Source organism: Pristiophorus japonicus, chromosome 9 (assembly GCF_044704955.1).
Source record: "Pristiophorus japonicus isolate sPriJap1 chromosome 9, sPriJap1.hap1, whole genome shotgun sequence".
Lineage (NCBI taxonomy): Eukaryota > Metazoa > Chordata > Chondrichthyes > Pristiophoridae > Pristiophorus > Pristiophorus japonicus.
In genome coordinates, this window is record NC_091985.1 from 221,498,717 (window position 1) to 221,513,304 (window position 14,588).

General features: G+C 53.7%; 1 protein-coding gene across 1 annotated transcript; it reads right to left on the reverse strand.

Moving 5' to 3' along the window:
* Positions 1 to 350: 350 nt before the first annotated feature.
* Positions 351 to 14,380, reverse strand: LOC139272843 (zinc finger protein 239-like). Its single transcript, XM_070888958.1, has 2 exons — positions 14,195 to 14,380; positions 351 to 1,332 (listed from the first exon to the last, which is right to left on the reverse strand). The coding sequence occupies exon 2, from the start codon at positions 967 to 969 to the stop codon at positions 631 to 633; it is 339 nt and encodes a 112-aa protein (XP_070745059.1). The 5' UTR covers positions 970 to 1,332; positions 14,195 to 14,380; the 3' UTR covers positions 351 to 630.
* Positions 14,381 to 14,588: the final 208 nt, after the last annotated feature.

The following is a 14,588-nucleotide window of genomic DNA, read 5'->3' on the forward strand; positions in this document are numbered from 1 at the left end:
TGGTTTACGATGTTACGATGTCGCAGAAACTTTCGGGAAACTTAAAGATTTTAGTTTGCTCAAAATAAAACAGCGGACGGCAAAAATACAGCGCAGAATAGTGGGGAAAATTGAGCCCCAATTTCTGACCCCGAGCTGCCCCAGGGAGGGGGGCCGTGTGTGATGGCCCTGTGGGGTGCAGTATGTTCAGTGACTGACCCTAAGTTGCCCTCATTCCTCCTGCTCTAGGGGGCAGTCACTCTCCGCACAGTCGGAGTTAGTTGGAGGGACAGCATCATCTACTGGACACCGGCGGTATTTCAAGGCACATCTTGTCGGGCTCCATCCCAGAGAAATTCAAAACCAACCTGCAGATTCAATTCATTTTATTATCAATGGTTCAAGAACATTTAGCTCCATTTGTTGCAGCTTTCAGTATTTGAAGAAAGCTGTTTAAACTGTGAAGTATGGATGCAAACACAATCAACATTATTTTTATCTGACCCTTTTCCCGTTGATTAATTGGTCCAATATCCAGAATATTAAACTCCAGCCCAGTTATAGGGGGAATCAATATCAGCAGAAAGAAACCCCAGCTGTCAGAATGGACATGATTCAGTCTGGAGTAACAGTATTATCCAATCTTTCCAGTCACTTGTGAATTCGCTGGTGTACCAGCAGGTTGGATGAGGTAGTGAATCCCTTCCCACACCCACAGCAGGTGAATGGCCTCTCCCCAGTGTGAACTCGCTGGTGAATCAGCTGGTTGGATGAACAAGTGAATCCCTCCCCACACTTGGAGCAGGTGAACGGCCTCTCCCCGGTGTGAATTCGCTGGTGTGTCAACAGGTTGCATTTCAAAGTGAATCCCTTCCCACACACTGAGCAGGTGAATGGCCTCTCCCCGGCGTGACTGCGTCGATGAACTTCCAGATCAGACGAGTAATTGAATCTCTTCCCACAGTCCCCACATTTCCACGGTTTCTCCATGGTGCAGGTGTCCTTGTGTCTCTCCAGGTTGGACGATCAGTTGAAGCCTCGTCCACACACAGAACACATGTCCGGTTTCTCCCCACTGTGAATGGTGCGATGTTTTTTCTGGCTGTATAACTGGTTAAAGCTCTTTCCACAGGCAGTGCACTGGAACACTCTCACTTGGGTGTGTGTGTCTTGATGCTTTACCAGTCACACTGATGTTTGAAATCTGTTCCCACAGACAGAATAGGCAAACATTTCTCCTTCCACATTCAAAGGCCGATGATATTCAGATCCTGATGAATCAAATGACTCTGTCAGGTCTTGACGTGATGTTTGGTTTGAGTTTCCCGTCTGCAAATCTCACCTTCTAATACGCTGAAAAAGGAGTTTACAAAAACCATTACTGCAAGTACAAGACAGAAATTCAGAACAGACAATTCTAGATTCTATGGAACATTCTTTCCTCTCTTGTTCCTCCAGAGCTGTAAATTCCCGTCCCATACACTCTCCGTACTCCCTGTCCTGAAATTCGAACACATCGCAGGTCTGAAGACAGCGTGTCCTCCGCTCCCAGTTTTCGCCACCAATTCTGGCTGGGTTCAGTTCTACACTCACTGGTTCCCCTCCCTCTCTTCTCCTGAAGGTGCTGACTCTGCCCGAGTTCAGTTCTACACTCACTGGTTCCCCTCCCTCTCCTCCCCTGAAGGTGCTGACTCTGCCTGAGTTCAGTTCGACACTCACTGGGTCCCCTCCCTCTCCTCCCCTGAAGTCAGCATCTGAACGACTGGTCCACAAATATCATTGAATTACTGCCGATAAAAGGGAATTATTGATCTACATCTCTATTAATCTATATCTATATATCGGACCACAGCGAAGGGGGAATAGAAGGCATCCGCTGCTGATGGGGTGATTTGGAAATTAGATTTAAAGGGAGTGAGTGAGAGTGAGATTGAGCCGAGTGAGGTGGTGGCTGGTGTACAGCACGGCCGGAGAAAGGGAGATAAAGCCCCGAAGCTGCAAACGCCGGTAGTTCAGGTTATTATTCCAGGTTTGTGGCATACACCAATTGTTTAGGAAGCCTCCCCTTTCATCTGTCGGACCATTACTGCCCTCCGCTCCACCGGCCCGCAACCACCTCTCCCGCTACAGAGAATCCACCCACAGCAACTCAAATCAGCATTTCAAAACTAAAATCCTAAAATCCGTTGTTCCTGCTTATTCCATGCTGTCTTGTAGCTAATTACATCTGGAGAGAGCAGAGTGGGAAGGCTGAGGGGATTTACAGTGATCAGGATCAAACTGTACTCAGAGCAAGTGTGTGTTGGTGTAAACAATAGTTAGTTGCCTACGGCAAGAGCTCCCCACTGGAGTGGAACTAAACTACAGAACCAGTGGGAACCTGTTCCACCTTCGTCATCTCCAGGCCAGGTCCAAGACCACCCCAACCTCTGTCGTGGACCATTTTCCATACATCTTATCAACAAGAGCAAACATCGACGATGAGATTCAACACCGTCTCCAGTGCACCCTTCGACTGCCTGTGGAAAAAAGCGTTTGAAGACCAGGCCCTCAAATCTGCCACCAAGCTCATGGTCTACAGGGCTATAGTAATACCCACCCTCTTGTATGGCTTAGAGACATGGACCATGTACAGTAGACACCTCAAGTTGCTGGAGAAATACCACCAACGATGTCTCCACAAGATCCTACAAATCCCCTGGGAGGACAGACGCACCAATAAGTCCTCGACCAGGCCAACATCCCCAACATTGAAGCACTGACCACACTCGATCAGCTTTGTTGGGCAGACCACATTGTCCGCATGCCAGACACGAGACTCCCAAAGCAAGCGCTCTTCTTGGAACTCCTTCACGGCAAACAAGCCAAAAGGTGGGCAGAGGAAACGTAACAAGGACACCCTCAAAGCCTCCTTGATAAAGTGCAACAACCCCACTGACACCTGGGAGTCCCTGGCCAAAGACTGCCCTAAGTGGACGAATTGCATTCGGGAGGGCGCTGAGCACCTCAAGTCTTATTGCAGAGAGCATGCCAAAATCAAGCGCAGGCAGCGGAAAGAGCATGCGGCAAACCTGTCCCATCCACTCTTTCCCACAACGACTATCTGTCCCATCTGTGACAGGGACTATGGTTCGCGTATGGACTGTTCAGCCACCTAAAGACTCATTTTAAGCATGGAAGCAAGTCTTCCTTGATTCCGAGGGATTGCCTATGATGAAACAATAAAGTGAGCAGAAAAGGACCTGTTTAATGGGACAACACTTGAAACTGAAAGTATATAGAAATTATATCGGAGTTGAAACTGTCACAGGACAGGAGTGTGGAGAGCTCCAGTTCATACAATCATAGGACAGAGAGTGGAGAGCTCCAGTTCATACAATCACAGGACAGAGAGTGGAGAGCTCCAGTTCATACAATCACAGGACAGAGAGTGGAGAGCTCCAGTTCATACAATCACAGGACAGAGAGTGGAGAGCACCAGTTCATACAATCACAGGACAGAGAGTGGAGAGCACCAGTTCATACAATCACAGGACAGAGAGTGGAGAGCACCAGTTCATACAATCACAGGACGGAGAGTGGAGAGCACCAGTTCATACAATCACAGGACAGAGAGTGGAGAGCATCAGTTCATACAATCACAGGACAGAGAGTGGAGAGCTCCAGTTCATACAATCACAGGACAGAGAGTGGAGAGCTCCAGTTCATAAGAACATAAGAATTAGGAACAGGAGTAGGCCATCTAGCCCCTCAAACCTGCTCCGCCATTCAATAAGTTCATGGCTGATCTGGTCGTGGACTCAGCTCCACTTACCCGCCCTCTCCCCGTAACCCTCAATTCCCTTATTGGTTAAAAATCTATCTATCTTTGACTTGAAAACATTCAATGAGCTAGCCTCAACTGCTTCCTTGGGCAGAGAATTCCACAGATTCACAACCCTCTGGGAGAAGTAATTCTTTCTCAACTCGGTTTTAAATTGGCTCCTCCGTATTTTGAGGCTGTGCCCCCGAGTTCTAGTCTCCCCGACCAGTGGAAACAACCTCTCTGCCTCTATCTTGTCTATCCCTTTCATGATTTTAAATGTTTCTATAAGATCACCCCTCATCCTTCTGAACTCCAACAAGTAAAGACCCAGTCTACTCAATCTATCATCATAAGGTAACCCCCTCATTTCTGGAATCAGCCTAGTGAATCGTCTCTGTACCCCCTCCAAAGCTAATATATCCTTCCTTAAGTAAGGTGACTAAAACTGCACGCAGTACTCCAGGTGCGGCCTTACCAATACCTTATACAGTTGCAGCAAGACCTCTCTGCTTTTGTACTCCATCCCTCTCGCAATGAAGGCCAACATTCCATTCGCCTTCCTGATTACCTGCTGCACCTGCAAACTAACCTTTTGGGATTCATGCACCAATGGTGCATCATCACGCCTGGCAACCAAATTTTAATTTGATTTTACGATTTAAAGTTTAATTTGTTTTAATTGCCGGTGCTTTTAGTGTCCCCCTCTCCTTTTATAGGGGGCACTGGAAAAAGGAAAAAATTTGATTTTAGTGCCCAAAAGAAAAAAAAAGAACAAAAAAAAACAAAAAAGAAAAAAAGGGCCTTGTAAATGTCTGGTGTGTCATCCAGGTCGGGTGGCACGGATAAATGTTTTATGTTTTGCAGGTAGACTCTAAAAGAGTTTCATGCACCAATGGTGGAGCAGTGGAGGCGTGGCCTAATCAGTAGGAGCTGAGCTGCAGTGAGAGAAGGAGCTACCAACTTTAGCTCCTGTTTGGAAGGCCGTGAGAGCCCTGAGACCAGCCCAGGAAGAGGAGGAAAGGGCTGGCTTGCTACCCATTCAACATCCGGAGGGAGAGGAGGAGCACAGAAAAAATTTAACATTTATTACAACTACAGAGAGTTGGAGAGAGGGGGAAAGAACAACCTGAAGAAACACCATCCAGTGTGGAAGGAGGGAAAGTCATTTCTACATCTTCGACAGGTGGGTGTGTTTTGGTGCATTCCCCAATAGACTTTGTTGTATTGGTGGGGGGAGGAAAGAAGACCACTGAGGGCCGGAACATCGCGGGGGGTGTGTGTGTGTGGAAGTGTGTGTGGGGGCCTTTCTTACAACTAGGCCCCACACACAATTGAACCCCCCCCCCCCCCCCATTGCCTAGCCTGGGATAGCTGGAGCTACCAGGCTGAAGATTTCTTTAAATCACCTATTAAACATCATTAGGAGTGTGTGCCTGGTGGCTCTAGCTGCCCCAGGTGAAGACATCTTCTCCCCCCACCCGAAGACCAACCCAAAGACTGTGCTTGTGTGTTTTTGCCATCTGGGGAGTGCACCCCAAGAAAAACACCCACCCATCGCTGTGAGGGGAGACCTGCCCTCGCAGCCTCCCTCTTTCCCGCACCCCCTTCTCTATCTCTCTGCTCTCTCTGAGAGCCCTTCCTCCTAATTTAAAAAAAAACAAACAAAAAGAAAAACAACTGAGCAGAGGGAGCAAGGCCCCTCCCCAATTGCCAACTAGGGGAGAGGTGTGCCTCGTTAAGAGCTCCTCTGCTCAGTCTTATCATACGAGGCCAATTAAGACCATTAAGGCCTGTGACTTTGGGGTGGGTGTAGCCCTTAAAGGGACCCCGTGATGGCGACCCCATCCACGCCGGTGGCAGGGCCAGCTAGGACTTATGCGCAGGCGGCATCCACATCCACGGTGCCTCCTGCGCCACCCGCTGCCCTGCCACGATTCAAACTAATAACTAAAAAACACGGGGTCAAGAACTACACTCACCCCACAATGAGCATTGAGGAGTGCGTGCGGGTGATGGCTGGGGTAGTCGGCCCCTCGGCCATTGTCGCAGCCTCCAAGATGTCTGGGAAGGCTGTGTTCTTCCTGGGGTCGGAGCGGGCGGTATCCCTGGCCCTTGAAAAGGGGCTCACGGTGGGCGGGACGTTCCTGCCGGTGGACCCTCTCGAGGCCACTGCGCAGAGGGTCATCATATCAAACGTCCCGCCCTTTGTTCCCGCTGAGCTCCTCCTCCCTCACCTACACCAACTGGGGGAGGTAAGGTCGGGGATCAACCCCATACCGCTTGGCCTCAGGGAGAACAGCCTGCGCCACGTGTTCTCCTTCCGCCGCCAGCTCTTTGTCCGGCTGGCGCGGGAGGAGACGACGGAGGGTTATTTTAATGTGGTGCACGAGGGGACTGCCTACCGCGTCTTTTGGACGTCGGACGACGTGCGGTGCCATGCCTGCAGGGAGGTGGGGCACGTTCGCAAGATCTGCCCCGCCTCCAAGGCCGCCAAACCACCGAAGGCGGCCAAGGCTGGCGCCGCCGCCACCCCTTGCCCTAGTTGCGTCTGCGTGCCGGGAGCCGTAGGTGCGCGGGCATCGCCGGGGGCCGATGCTTTCACGGCCTCTGGCGGGGGGGAGGGAGAGCGTCCGACCGGAAAGAAGGCGCGGAAGGCGGCAAAACATCCAGAGGCGGGTCCCCTCAGTGCGCCAGAAAATTTGACCACCGCGCTCAGCCCAACCCCGTCACCGGCGAGCGCGGGGTGCCCTGAGCCCGTGCCCGAGCCCTTGACCAATACCGCAGAGGGCCCGGGCGCGGGCAAGAAAAGGAAAAGGGGGCGGGGCGGAGCGGGAGGCCTCGGCAGACATGGAGGTCTCCCTGCCTTCGCGCACCCCCAGGAACAAAAAGAGGCACCGCCCCAATGAGGCGGAGGGGGAACAACATCCCTCCGCGGAGGAGGCGGTGCCCGCCGCGTGTCCCGCGTCCCCCCACCAGCGCCCCCAAATTGCGCTGCAGTCGCGAGGAATCTGTCTCCGGGGAGGGTGAGGCAGTCAAGGCTGCCCAGCCGCTGCCTCCTGGGAATGGCGTGGAAGATCTGCCTGTCGTGGGGGGCGTGGGGCCAGCGGAAGAACGCGTAGCCGCCGGGTCGAGCGTCCCGGGGACTGAGGCGGGCGGGGCCGAAAAGGCCGAACCTGAGCCCGCCCAGCCAATACCCAACTTCCCCCGGGATTTGCTCGACTCGGTAGAAACTGAAAATATGATTAATACCACAGAACATCCACACGCTGGGCTGGGGGATGGCGGCGGGGAGGGGGAAGAACAACAACCCTCGCCCCCTACTGTGGAGCTGGGGGAATTGGAGGACCTGGAACATTACTTTGACCAGGTCTCTCCCTGTTCCCCGGTTCCTGGGGCGGAGGGGGAACCCCTTCCGCTGTCGCTTCCCGACCCAGCACCAATTTTAAAAGAGCCCAGTGGGGACTCCTCTGCCGACGATCCTGGGGGTGGGATCGGGGCAGAGCCAGGGCCAGATGGAGCGGCCGGGCCGTTTGCCGTACCTCGTGCGGTCGACGGGCCGGCTGCTAGCGGCGACCTCCCGGAGGGGGACGGGGACTCGGTGGAGGACGCGGGTGAAGATCTCGAGTCCATCGCCAGTGAGGCGGTGGATCTGCTCGCGGCCGCCACAGAGACCCTCCTCATTCCCCTAGAGGAACTCTGGGACTTTTTGGTCCAGTGCCGGGGTCGCCACAACTGAACCCATCTAGCCCTGGAAAGATGGTCCGAGCCGCGGCTGCTCGTCGCGTCCGTCCGCGCCGCCGTTAAAACCATGGCCTCGGGCGGGCCCTTATCAAAGGCTCAAGGCCTTGAGCTGCGCCGGCTCAAAAAGTTCCTCGCTGGGCTGCTGAAGGAGTGGAGGTCAACAAACGACTCCACTCATCCCCCACAATAGGTTAGGTAGAGGTTGCACTATGCTCTAGTCATGAAGATAACCATAGCCAGCCTCAACATCAACGGCAGCAGAGAGGCAGGCCGTAGATTTAACAATTTTTCGCTCCTGCGGGAGGGGAAATATGCGGTGTGCTTCCTGCAAGAAACCCACACCGTTCCGGGAGACGAAGCCACGTGGCTCCTGGAAAGGCAAGGAGAGGTCCGCATGAGCCACCTCACCGCCACTTCTAGTGGGGTGGCCATCTTGCTGGGCCCGCATTTTCAGCCGGAGATCTTGGGGGTCGAGGAGCCCGTGCCAGGCCGTTTGCTGCACTTAACGGTTCGCCTGGGGGACGTGCCGCTCCATCTCGTGAACGTGTACGCCCCTCAGCCCGGCCCGCAGCAAACGCGCTTCTTCGAAGAAGTGTCCGCTCTTCTTGGCTCCGTCAACGTCGGCGACCGCATTGTCCTTGGGGGGGATTTTAACTGCACCCTTAAGGCGAGGGACCGCTCCGGTGCCCCGCAGTGCATGACGGCGATGGAGAAGTTGAGGGACCTGGTCGGGTCCTTCGACTTGGTGGACGTCTGGCGAAATCTCCACCCCGACTCCAGCGCCTTTACTTGGGTGAGGCCTCGAGTAGGATGGTCCAGAGTCAACCGCCTTTACGTGTCTCGGGCGTACGTTTCATGCGTCCCGGCGGCCTCCATGCGGCCGGTGCCGTGTTCGGACCACCACCTGGTGTGGGTGGAGCACGCTTCGCTCCGCGCGAGGACGGGGTCCGCGTACTGGCACTTTAACAACCGGCTGCTGGAGGACGTGCGGTTCCAGGACTCGTTCCGTCGATTCTGGTCCGACTGGAGAAGGAAGCAGGGGGGCTTCCCCTCCTTGAGGCTATGGTGGGACGTGGGCAAGGCTCACGTCCGCGTCTTCTGTCAAGAGTATGCGAGGGGGTCGACCAAGGGGCGGGCAGCCAGGGTCGGGCGCCTAGAAAAAGAGGTGCTCGACCTGGAATCCCGTCTCGGTCAAGTCGCCGAGCACCCGGCCGTGCGGACGGTGTACGAAGCGAAGAAGGCCGCGCTGAAGGACCTGCAGCTCGTCGGGTCCCGAGGCGCATTCGTGAGGTCGCGGATCCGGTTCCTGCGGGATCTGGACCGCGGCTCCCCCTTCTTCTACTCGCTGGAAAAAAGGCAGAGTGTCCGTAAGCAGCTCTTGACGCTGCTGGCCGACGACGGCTCTCTCGTCTCGGATCCGGAGGGCGTCAACAACAGGGCCCGTGAATATTACGGGGCTCTGTTCTCTCCGGATCCGTCCAGCGAGGAAGCGCGTAGAGTTTTGTGGGAGGACCTGCCGAAGGTCAGCCCGGAGGGCGCCGAAAATCTGGAAGCTCCGCTAAGCGTGGCGGAGCTGACCGGTGCCCTCGACCGGCTCTCGAGGGGAAAATCCCCGGGGCTGGACGGGCTGACCGTGGAGTTCCACAGGGCGTTCTGGGGGGGCGACTACGCGCGGGTCCTGGGGGAAAGTCTGGCGACCGGGGAGATGCCCCTCTCTTGGCGCAGGGCAGTCATCGTCCTGCTGCCTAAGAAGGGCGATCTCCGCCTCCTTAAGAACTGACCCCCGGTCTCCCTCCTCAGCACGGACTACAAAATCTTCGCCAGGGCGATGTCTGCTCGTTTTGGTGCCGTGCTGGACCACATGATCCACCCCGACCAGTCCTACACGGTCCCGGGCCGGACAATCCACGATAACATCCATCTGGTCCGGGACCTCATCCATTATTCCCAGGAGGCTGGTCTGTCGGTCGCCTTCCTATCCCTCGACCAAGAGAAGGCGTTCGACAGGGTGGATCACGACTATCTGCTCGGAACTCTGCGCGTTTTCGGGTTCGGGACGCACTTCGTCGCCCGGATCCGACTTTTGTACGCCGCCGCGGAGTGTCTGATTAAGGTTAACGGGTCCTTGACGGCGCCCCTTCGCTTCGGGAGAGGGGTGCGCCAGGGATGCCCCATGTCCGGCCAGTTATACGCCGTCTGCGTGGAGCCTTTCCTGCGCCTCCTGCGGACGAGGTTGACGGGACTGGCTCTGCAAGGGCCGGGCATGGAGGTCGTCCTCTCGGCTTACGCCGATGACGTGCTCCTCGCGGTAGAGGATCCCGCTGACCTGCGGAGGATGCGTGAGTGCCAGGAGATTTACTCGGCCGCATCCTCCGCCAGAATCAACTGGGAAAAATGTTCCGGACTCCTGGTGGGTCAGTGGCGGGTGGACTCCCTGCCGGAGGAGCTCAGGCCTTTTGCCTGGAGCACGACCCATCTCCTCTATCTGGGAGTCTACCTTCGCCCCGACGAGGAAGCCTGGCCGGCGAACTGGCAGGAGCTGGAGGCCAAGGTCGCCGCTCGCCTAGGGCTCTCCTACAGGGGCCGAGCGCTCGTCATAAACCAGCTGGTGGCCGCCATGTTGTGGTACCGGCTGGTCACTTTGACCCCTCCCCCTGCATTTGTCGCCAAGATACAGAAGAAGCTGATGGACTTCTTCTGGAACAACAGGAAGCACTGGGTCTCTGCAGCGGTCTTGAGGCTCCCGCTTGGGGAGGGCGGTCAATCGTTGGTCTGCGTCAGCACCCAGCTCGCGACTTTCCATCTTCAGACCCTGCAGAGATACCTTTACGTCGAGCCCCCTCCTAGGTGGCGTGCTCTGGCGACGTATTTCTTCCGCCAGCAGCACGGCCTCAACTACGACACGCAGCTCCTGTTTGTGAGTGTGGGGGGCGTCAGGACCGCCCTCCGGGAGCTGCCTATCTTTTACAAGGAACTCATCAGGGTCTGGAACAAAGTCTCCACCAAGCGCAGCTCTCCGCCGGCTGGAGTGGCGGCTGTCCTGCAGGAGCCACTGCTCGGGAATCCGTACCTCTACGACCGAGGTTTTATGTGGCGGTCGGACGAGAGGGCTGTGGCTGGTGAGGTGACAAGGGTCAGGGACCTGCTCGATGGCGGAGGAGCGGGCTGGATGGCGCCAGACACGCTGGCGCGGCGCCTAAATTCTGCCAACGTCCACCACGCGGCCGATGCCATCGAGTCGCTAAAAAGAGCTCTGGGCCCCGACTCCGTTAGGTGCATCGAGGAGGCTCAAGCACGTGGGGAAATCCCGTACGAACTGACCCCCGTCCGGACGGAATTCCTCATCGGCGCCAAACCCCGGAACCTCCCTCGGGGGCCGGCGCCTCACAACTTGAGCCGCCTCGGGGAAATCCCCTCCGGGCCTTTCAGTTCCGCGCGGAGGGGTTTCCTGTACGGGCTGCTCCTGCACCCTCTCAACTTTGCCATCCTCGCCTGCCGTCCGGACACGCCATGGCGTACCATCTTGTCGTCCGGAGGAGGCGGGGGACCCGATGGAGGGCACTCTACGCAGGGGTCCTCCCACTATTCATCGGGGACTTGGCCTGGAGGGTGGTGCACGGAGCAGTGCCGTGCAATAAATTTTTAAGCTGGTTCACGGACTCCCAGGCCGCCTGCAATTTCTGCGGTCTGGAGGAGTCCGTGTTCCATGTTTTTATTGAGTGCACGAGGTTGCAGCCCCTGCTCCACTATTTGAAGGGGCTGCTCCTGAAATTCTGGCTGCACTTCAGTCCCACTCTCCTGATCTTTGGGCACCATGTGCGGAGGGGAGCGGGTAGGTCCGAGGGCCTCCTCGTAGGACTGCTCCTGGGCACGGCCAAGGGTGCCATCAGCCGGTCCAGGCAGCGGGCGGTCGAGGGGGTCGTTCAACCTGACTGCCTGCCTCTCTTCCGCTCTTACATCCGATCCAGGGTGTTCTTGGAGATGGAGCACGCGGTGTCCACCGGTATGCTCGCGGCCTTCCGCGAGAGGTGGGCACCGGAGGGACGGGAGTGCATCATCACGCCCGGCAACCAAATTTTAATTTGATTTTACGTTTTAAAGTTTAATTTGTTTTAATTGCCGGTGCTTTTAGTGTCCCCTTCCCTTTTATAGGGGGCACTGGGGAAAAAAGGTGATCTTAGTGCCCAAAAAACCAAAAAGAAGAAAAACACAAAAAAAACAAAAAAAAGAGGGCCTTGTAAATGTCTGGTGTGTCATCCAGGTCGGGTGGCACCGATTAATGTTTTTGTTTTGCAGATAAACTCCAAAAAGAGTTTCATGCACAAAGACCCCCAGGTCCCTCTGCACCACAGCATGTTGTAATTTCTCCCCATTCAAATAATATTCCCTTTTACTGTTTTTTCTCCCCCAAGGTGGGTGACCTCACACTTTCCGACATTGTATTCCATCTGCCAAACCTTAGCCCATTCGCTTAACCTATCCAAATCTCCTTGCAGTCTCTCTGAGTCCTCTACACAACCCGCTTTCCCACTAATCTTTGTGTCATCTGCAAATTTTGTTGCACTACACTCTGTCCCCTCTTCTATGTCATCTATGTATATTGTAAACAGTTGTGGTCCCAGCACAGATCCCTGTGGCACACCACTAACCACTGATTTCCAACCGGAAAAGGACCCATTTATCCCGACTCTCTGCTTTCTGTTAGCCAGCCAATTCTCTATCCATGCTAATACATTTCCTCTGACTCCACGTACCTTTATCTTCTGCAGTAACCTTTTGTGTGGCACCTTATCGAATGCCTTTTGGAAATCTAAATACACCACATCCATCAGTACACCTCTATCCACCATGCTCGTTATATCCTCAAAGAATTCCAGTAAGTTAGTTAAACATGATTTCCCTTTCATGAATCCATGCTGCGTCTGCTTGATTGCACTTTTCCTATCTCGATGTCCCGCTATTTCTTCCTTAATGATAGTTTCAAGCATTTTCCCCACTACAGATGTTAAACTAACTGGCCTATAGTTACCTGCCTTTTGCCTGCCCCCTTTTTTAAACAGAGGCGTTACATTAGCTGCTTTCCAGTCCGCTGGTACCTCCCCAGAGTCCATAGAATTTTGGTAGATTATAACGAATGCATCTGCTATAACTTCCGCCATCTCTTTTAATACCCTGGGATGCATTTCATCAGGACCAGGGGACTTGTCTACCTTCAGTCCCATTAGCCTGTCCAGCACTACCCCCCTAGTGATAGTGATTGTCTCAAGGTCCTCCCTTCCCACAATCCTATGGCCTGCAAATTTTGGCATGGTTTTTGTGTCTTCCACTGTGAAGACGGAAGCAAAATAATTGTTTAAGGTCTCAGCCATTTCCACATTTCCATTATTAAATCCCCCTTTTCATCTTCTAAGGGACCAACATTTACTTTAGTTGCTCTTTTCCGTTTTATGTATCTGTAAAAGCTTTTACTATCTGTTTTTATGTTTTGCGCAAGTTTACCTTCGTAATCCATCTTCCCTTTCTTTATTGCTTTTTTAGTCATTCTTTGCTGTTGCTTAAAATTTTCCCAATCCTCTAGTTTCCCACTAACCTTGGCCACCTTATATGCATTGGTCTTTGATTTGATACTTTCCTTTATTTCCTTGGTTATCCACAGCTGGTTATCCCTTCTCTTGCCGCCCTTCTTTTTCACTGTTCATACAATCACAGGACAGAGAGTGGAGCACCAGTTCATACAATCACAGGACAGAAGTTGGATCAATGGTCTTTGCAATGATTACTTCTCATTGTGCCTTTTGGTCTACCCAAAAATTGATTTACTGATTTAATGAGACAGCCAGAGACTGATTTAACTTTTCAATTATTCAAGTTCTGATTTTAAGTTTACTTATAATTAATCTATAAATTAATCAATTTTGTTTCAATATAATTGATCTTGATTATACTGATTGCACTATTGTAGAATCCCTATTCTAGTATTCCCTATTCACTCTGTAAACTGAGTTTCTCCCAAGTCTATTTGCTGCCGCTTCGGACCCGAGCCATTCCCTTCGATTTCCACATCCTTCTCCCGCTTTTTCTTTTCTCTCTATCCCTCCCTGACCATCTGTCCTGTTGCATGCCACATATTTGACCCTGAAATGAGCTTCTGGCCACATATCCGCGACATATCTAAAACCATCTATATCCACCTCCGTAACATTGCCCGTCTCTGCCCCTGCTCAGCTCATCTGCTGCTGAAACCCTCATCCGTGCCTTTGTTACCTCTACTCCAATTCACTCCTGGTCGGTCTCCCACATTCCTCACTACGTAAACTTGAAGTCATCCAAATCTCAGCAGCCCATATACTAACTCGCACCAAGTCTCCGATCACTCATCACCCCTGTGCTCGCTGACCTACATTGACTCCCGGTTAAGCAACGCCTTGATTTCAAAATTCTCATCCTTGTTTACAAATCACTCCAGGGCCTCGCCCCTCCCGATCTCTGGAATCTGTTGCAGCCCACAAGATGTCTGCGCTCCTCAAATTCTGCCCTTTTGACCATCCCTGATTATAATCGCTCCACCATCGGTGTCCGGCCCTTCAGCTGCCTGGGCCCCGAGCTCTGGAACTCCCTCCCTAAACCTCTCCGCCTCTTTCCTACTTTCAGACCCTCCTTAAAACCTACCTCTTTGACCCAGCTTTTGGTCACCTGCCGCAATTTCTTCTTCTGTGGCTCGGTGTTAAATGTATGTGTTGTGTCCTGTAACACTGCTGTGAAGCGCCTTCGGACGTTTTACTCCGTTAAAGACGCTCGATAAAGAAAAGTTATTATTAACACTGCAGGAGTGAGAGATTGAGTAAACTGGGAGTCTGGCGCAGGCGCACTGCGAATGGTCCCGCCCCTCAGCCACCTGCGACGTCACAGGCGAAGTGGGCGGGGCTATGGCGTCCCTCGCCCGGCGCGTGGTGAGGCGGTTGAACAGTTTTCAAATCAGGAGCCACGTGACCACCGAGCTGCCCAGTGCTCCATCAACACTGTGGGCGGGGCTCTGTGACGCTTACGGCTCTTCTTGGTGGGA

Bases quoted from the DNA above. Each gene is read 5' to 3' on its own strand.
- LOC139272843 (XM_070888958.1), bottom strand. From the start codon at position 969: ATGGAGAAACCGTGGAAATGTGGGGACTGTGGGAAGAGATTCAATTAC.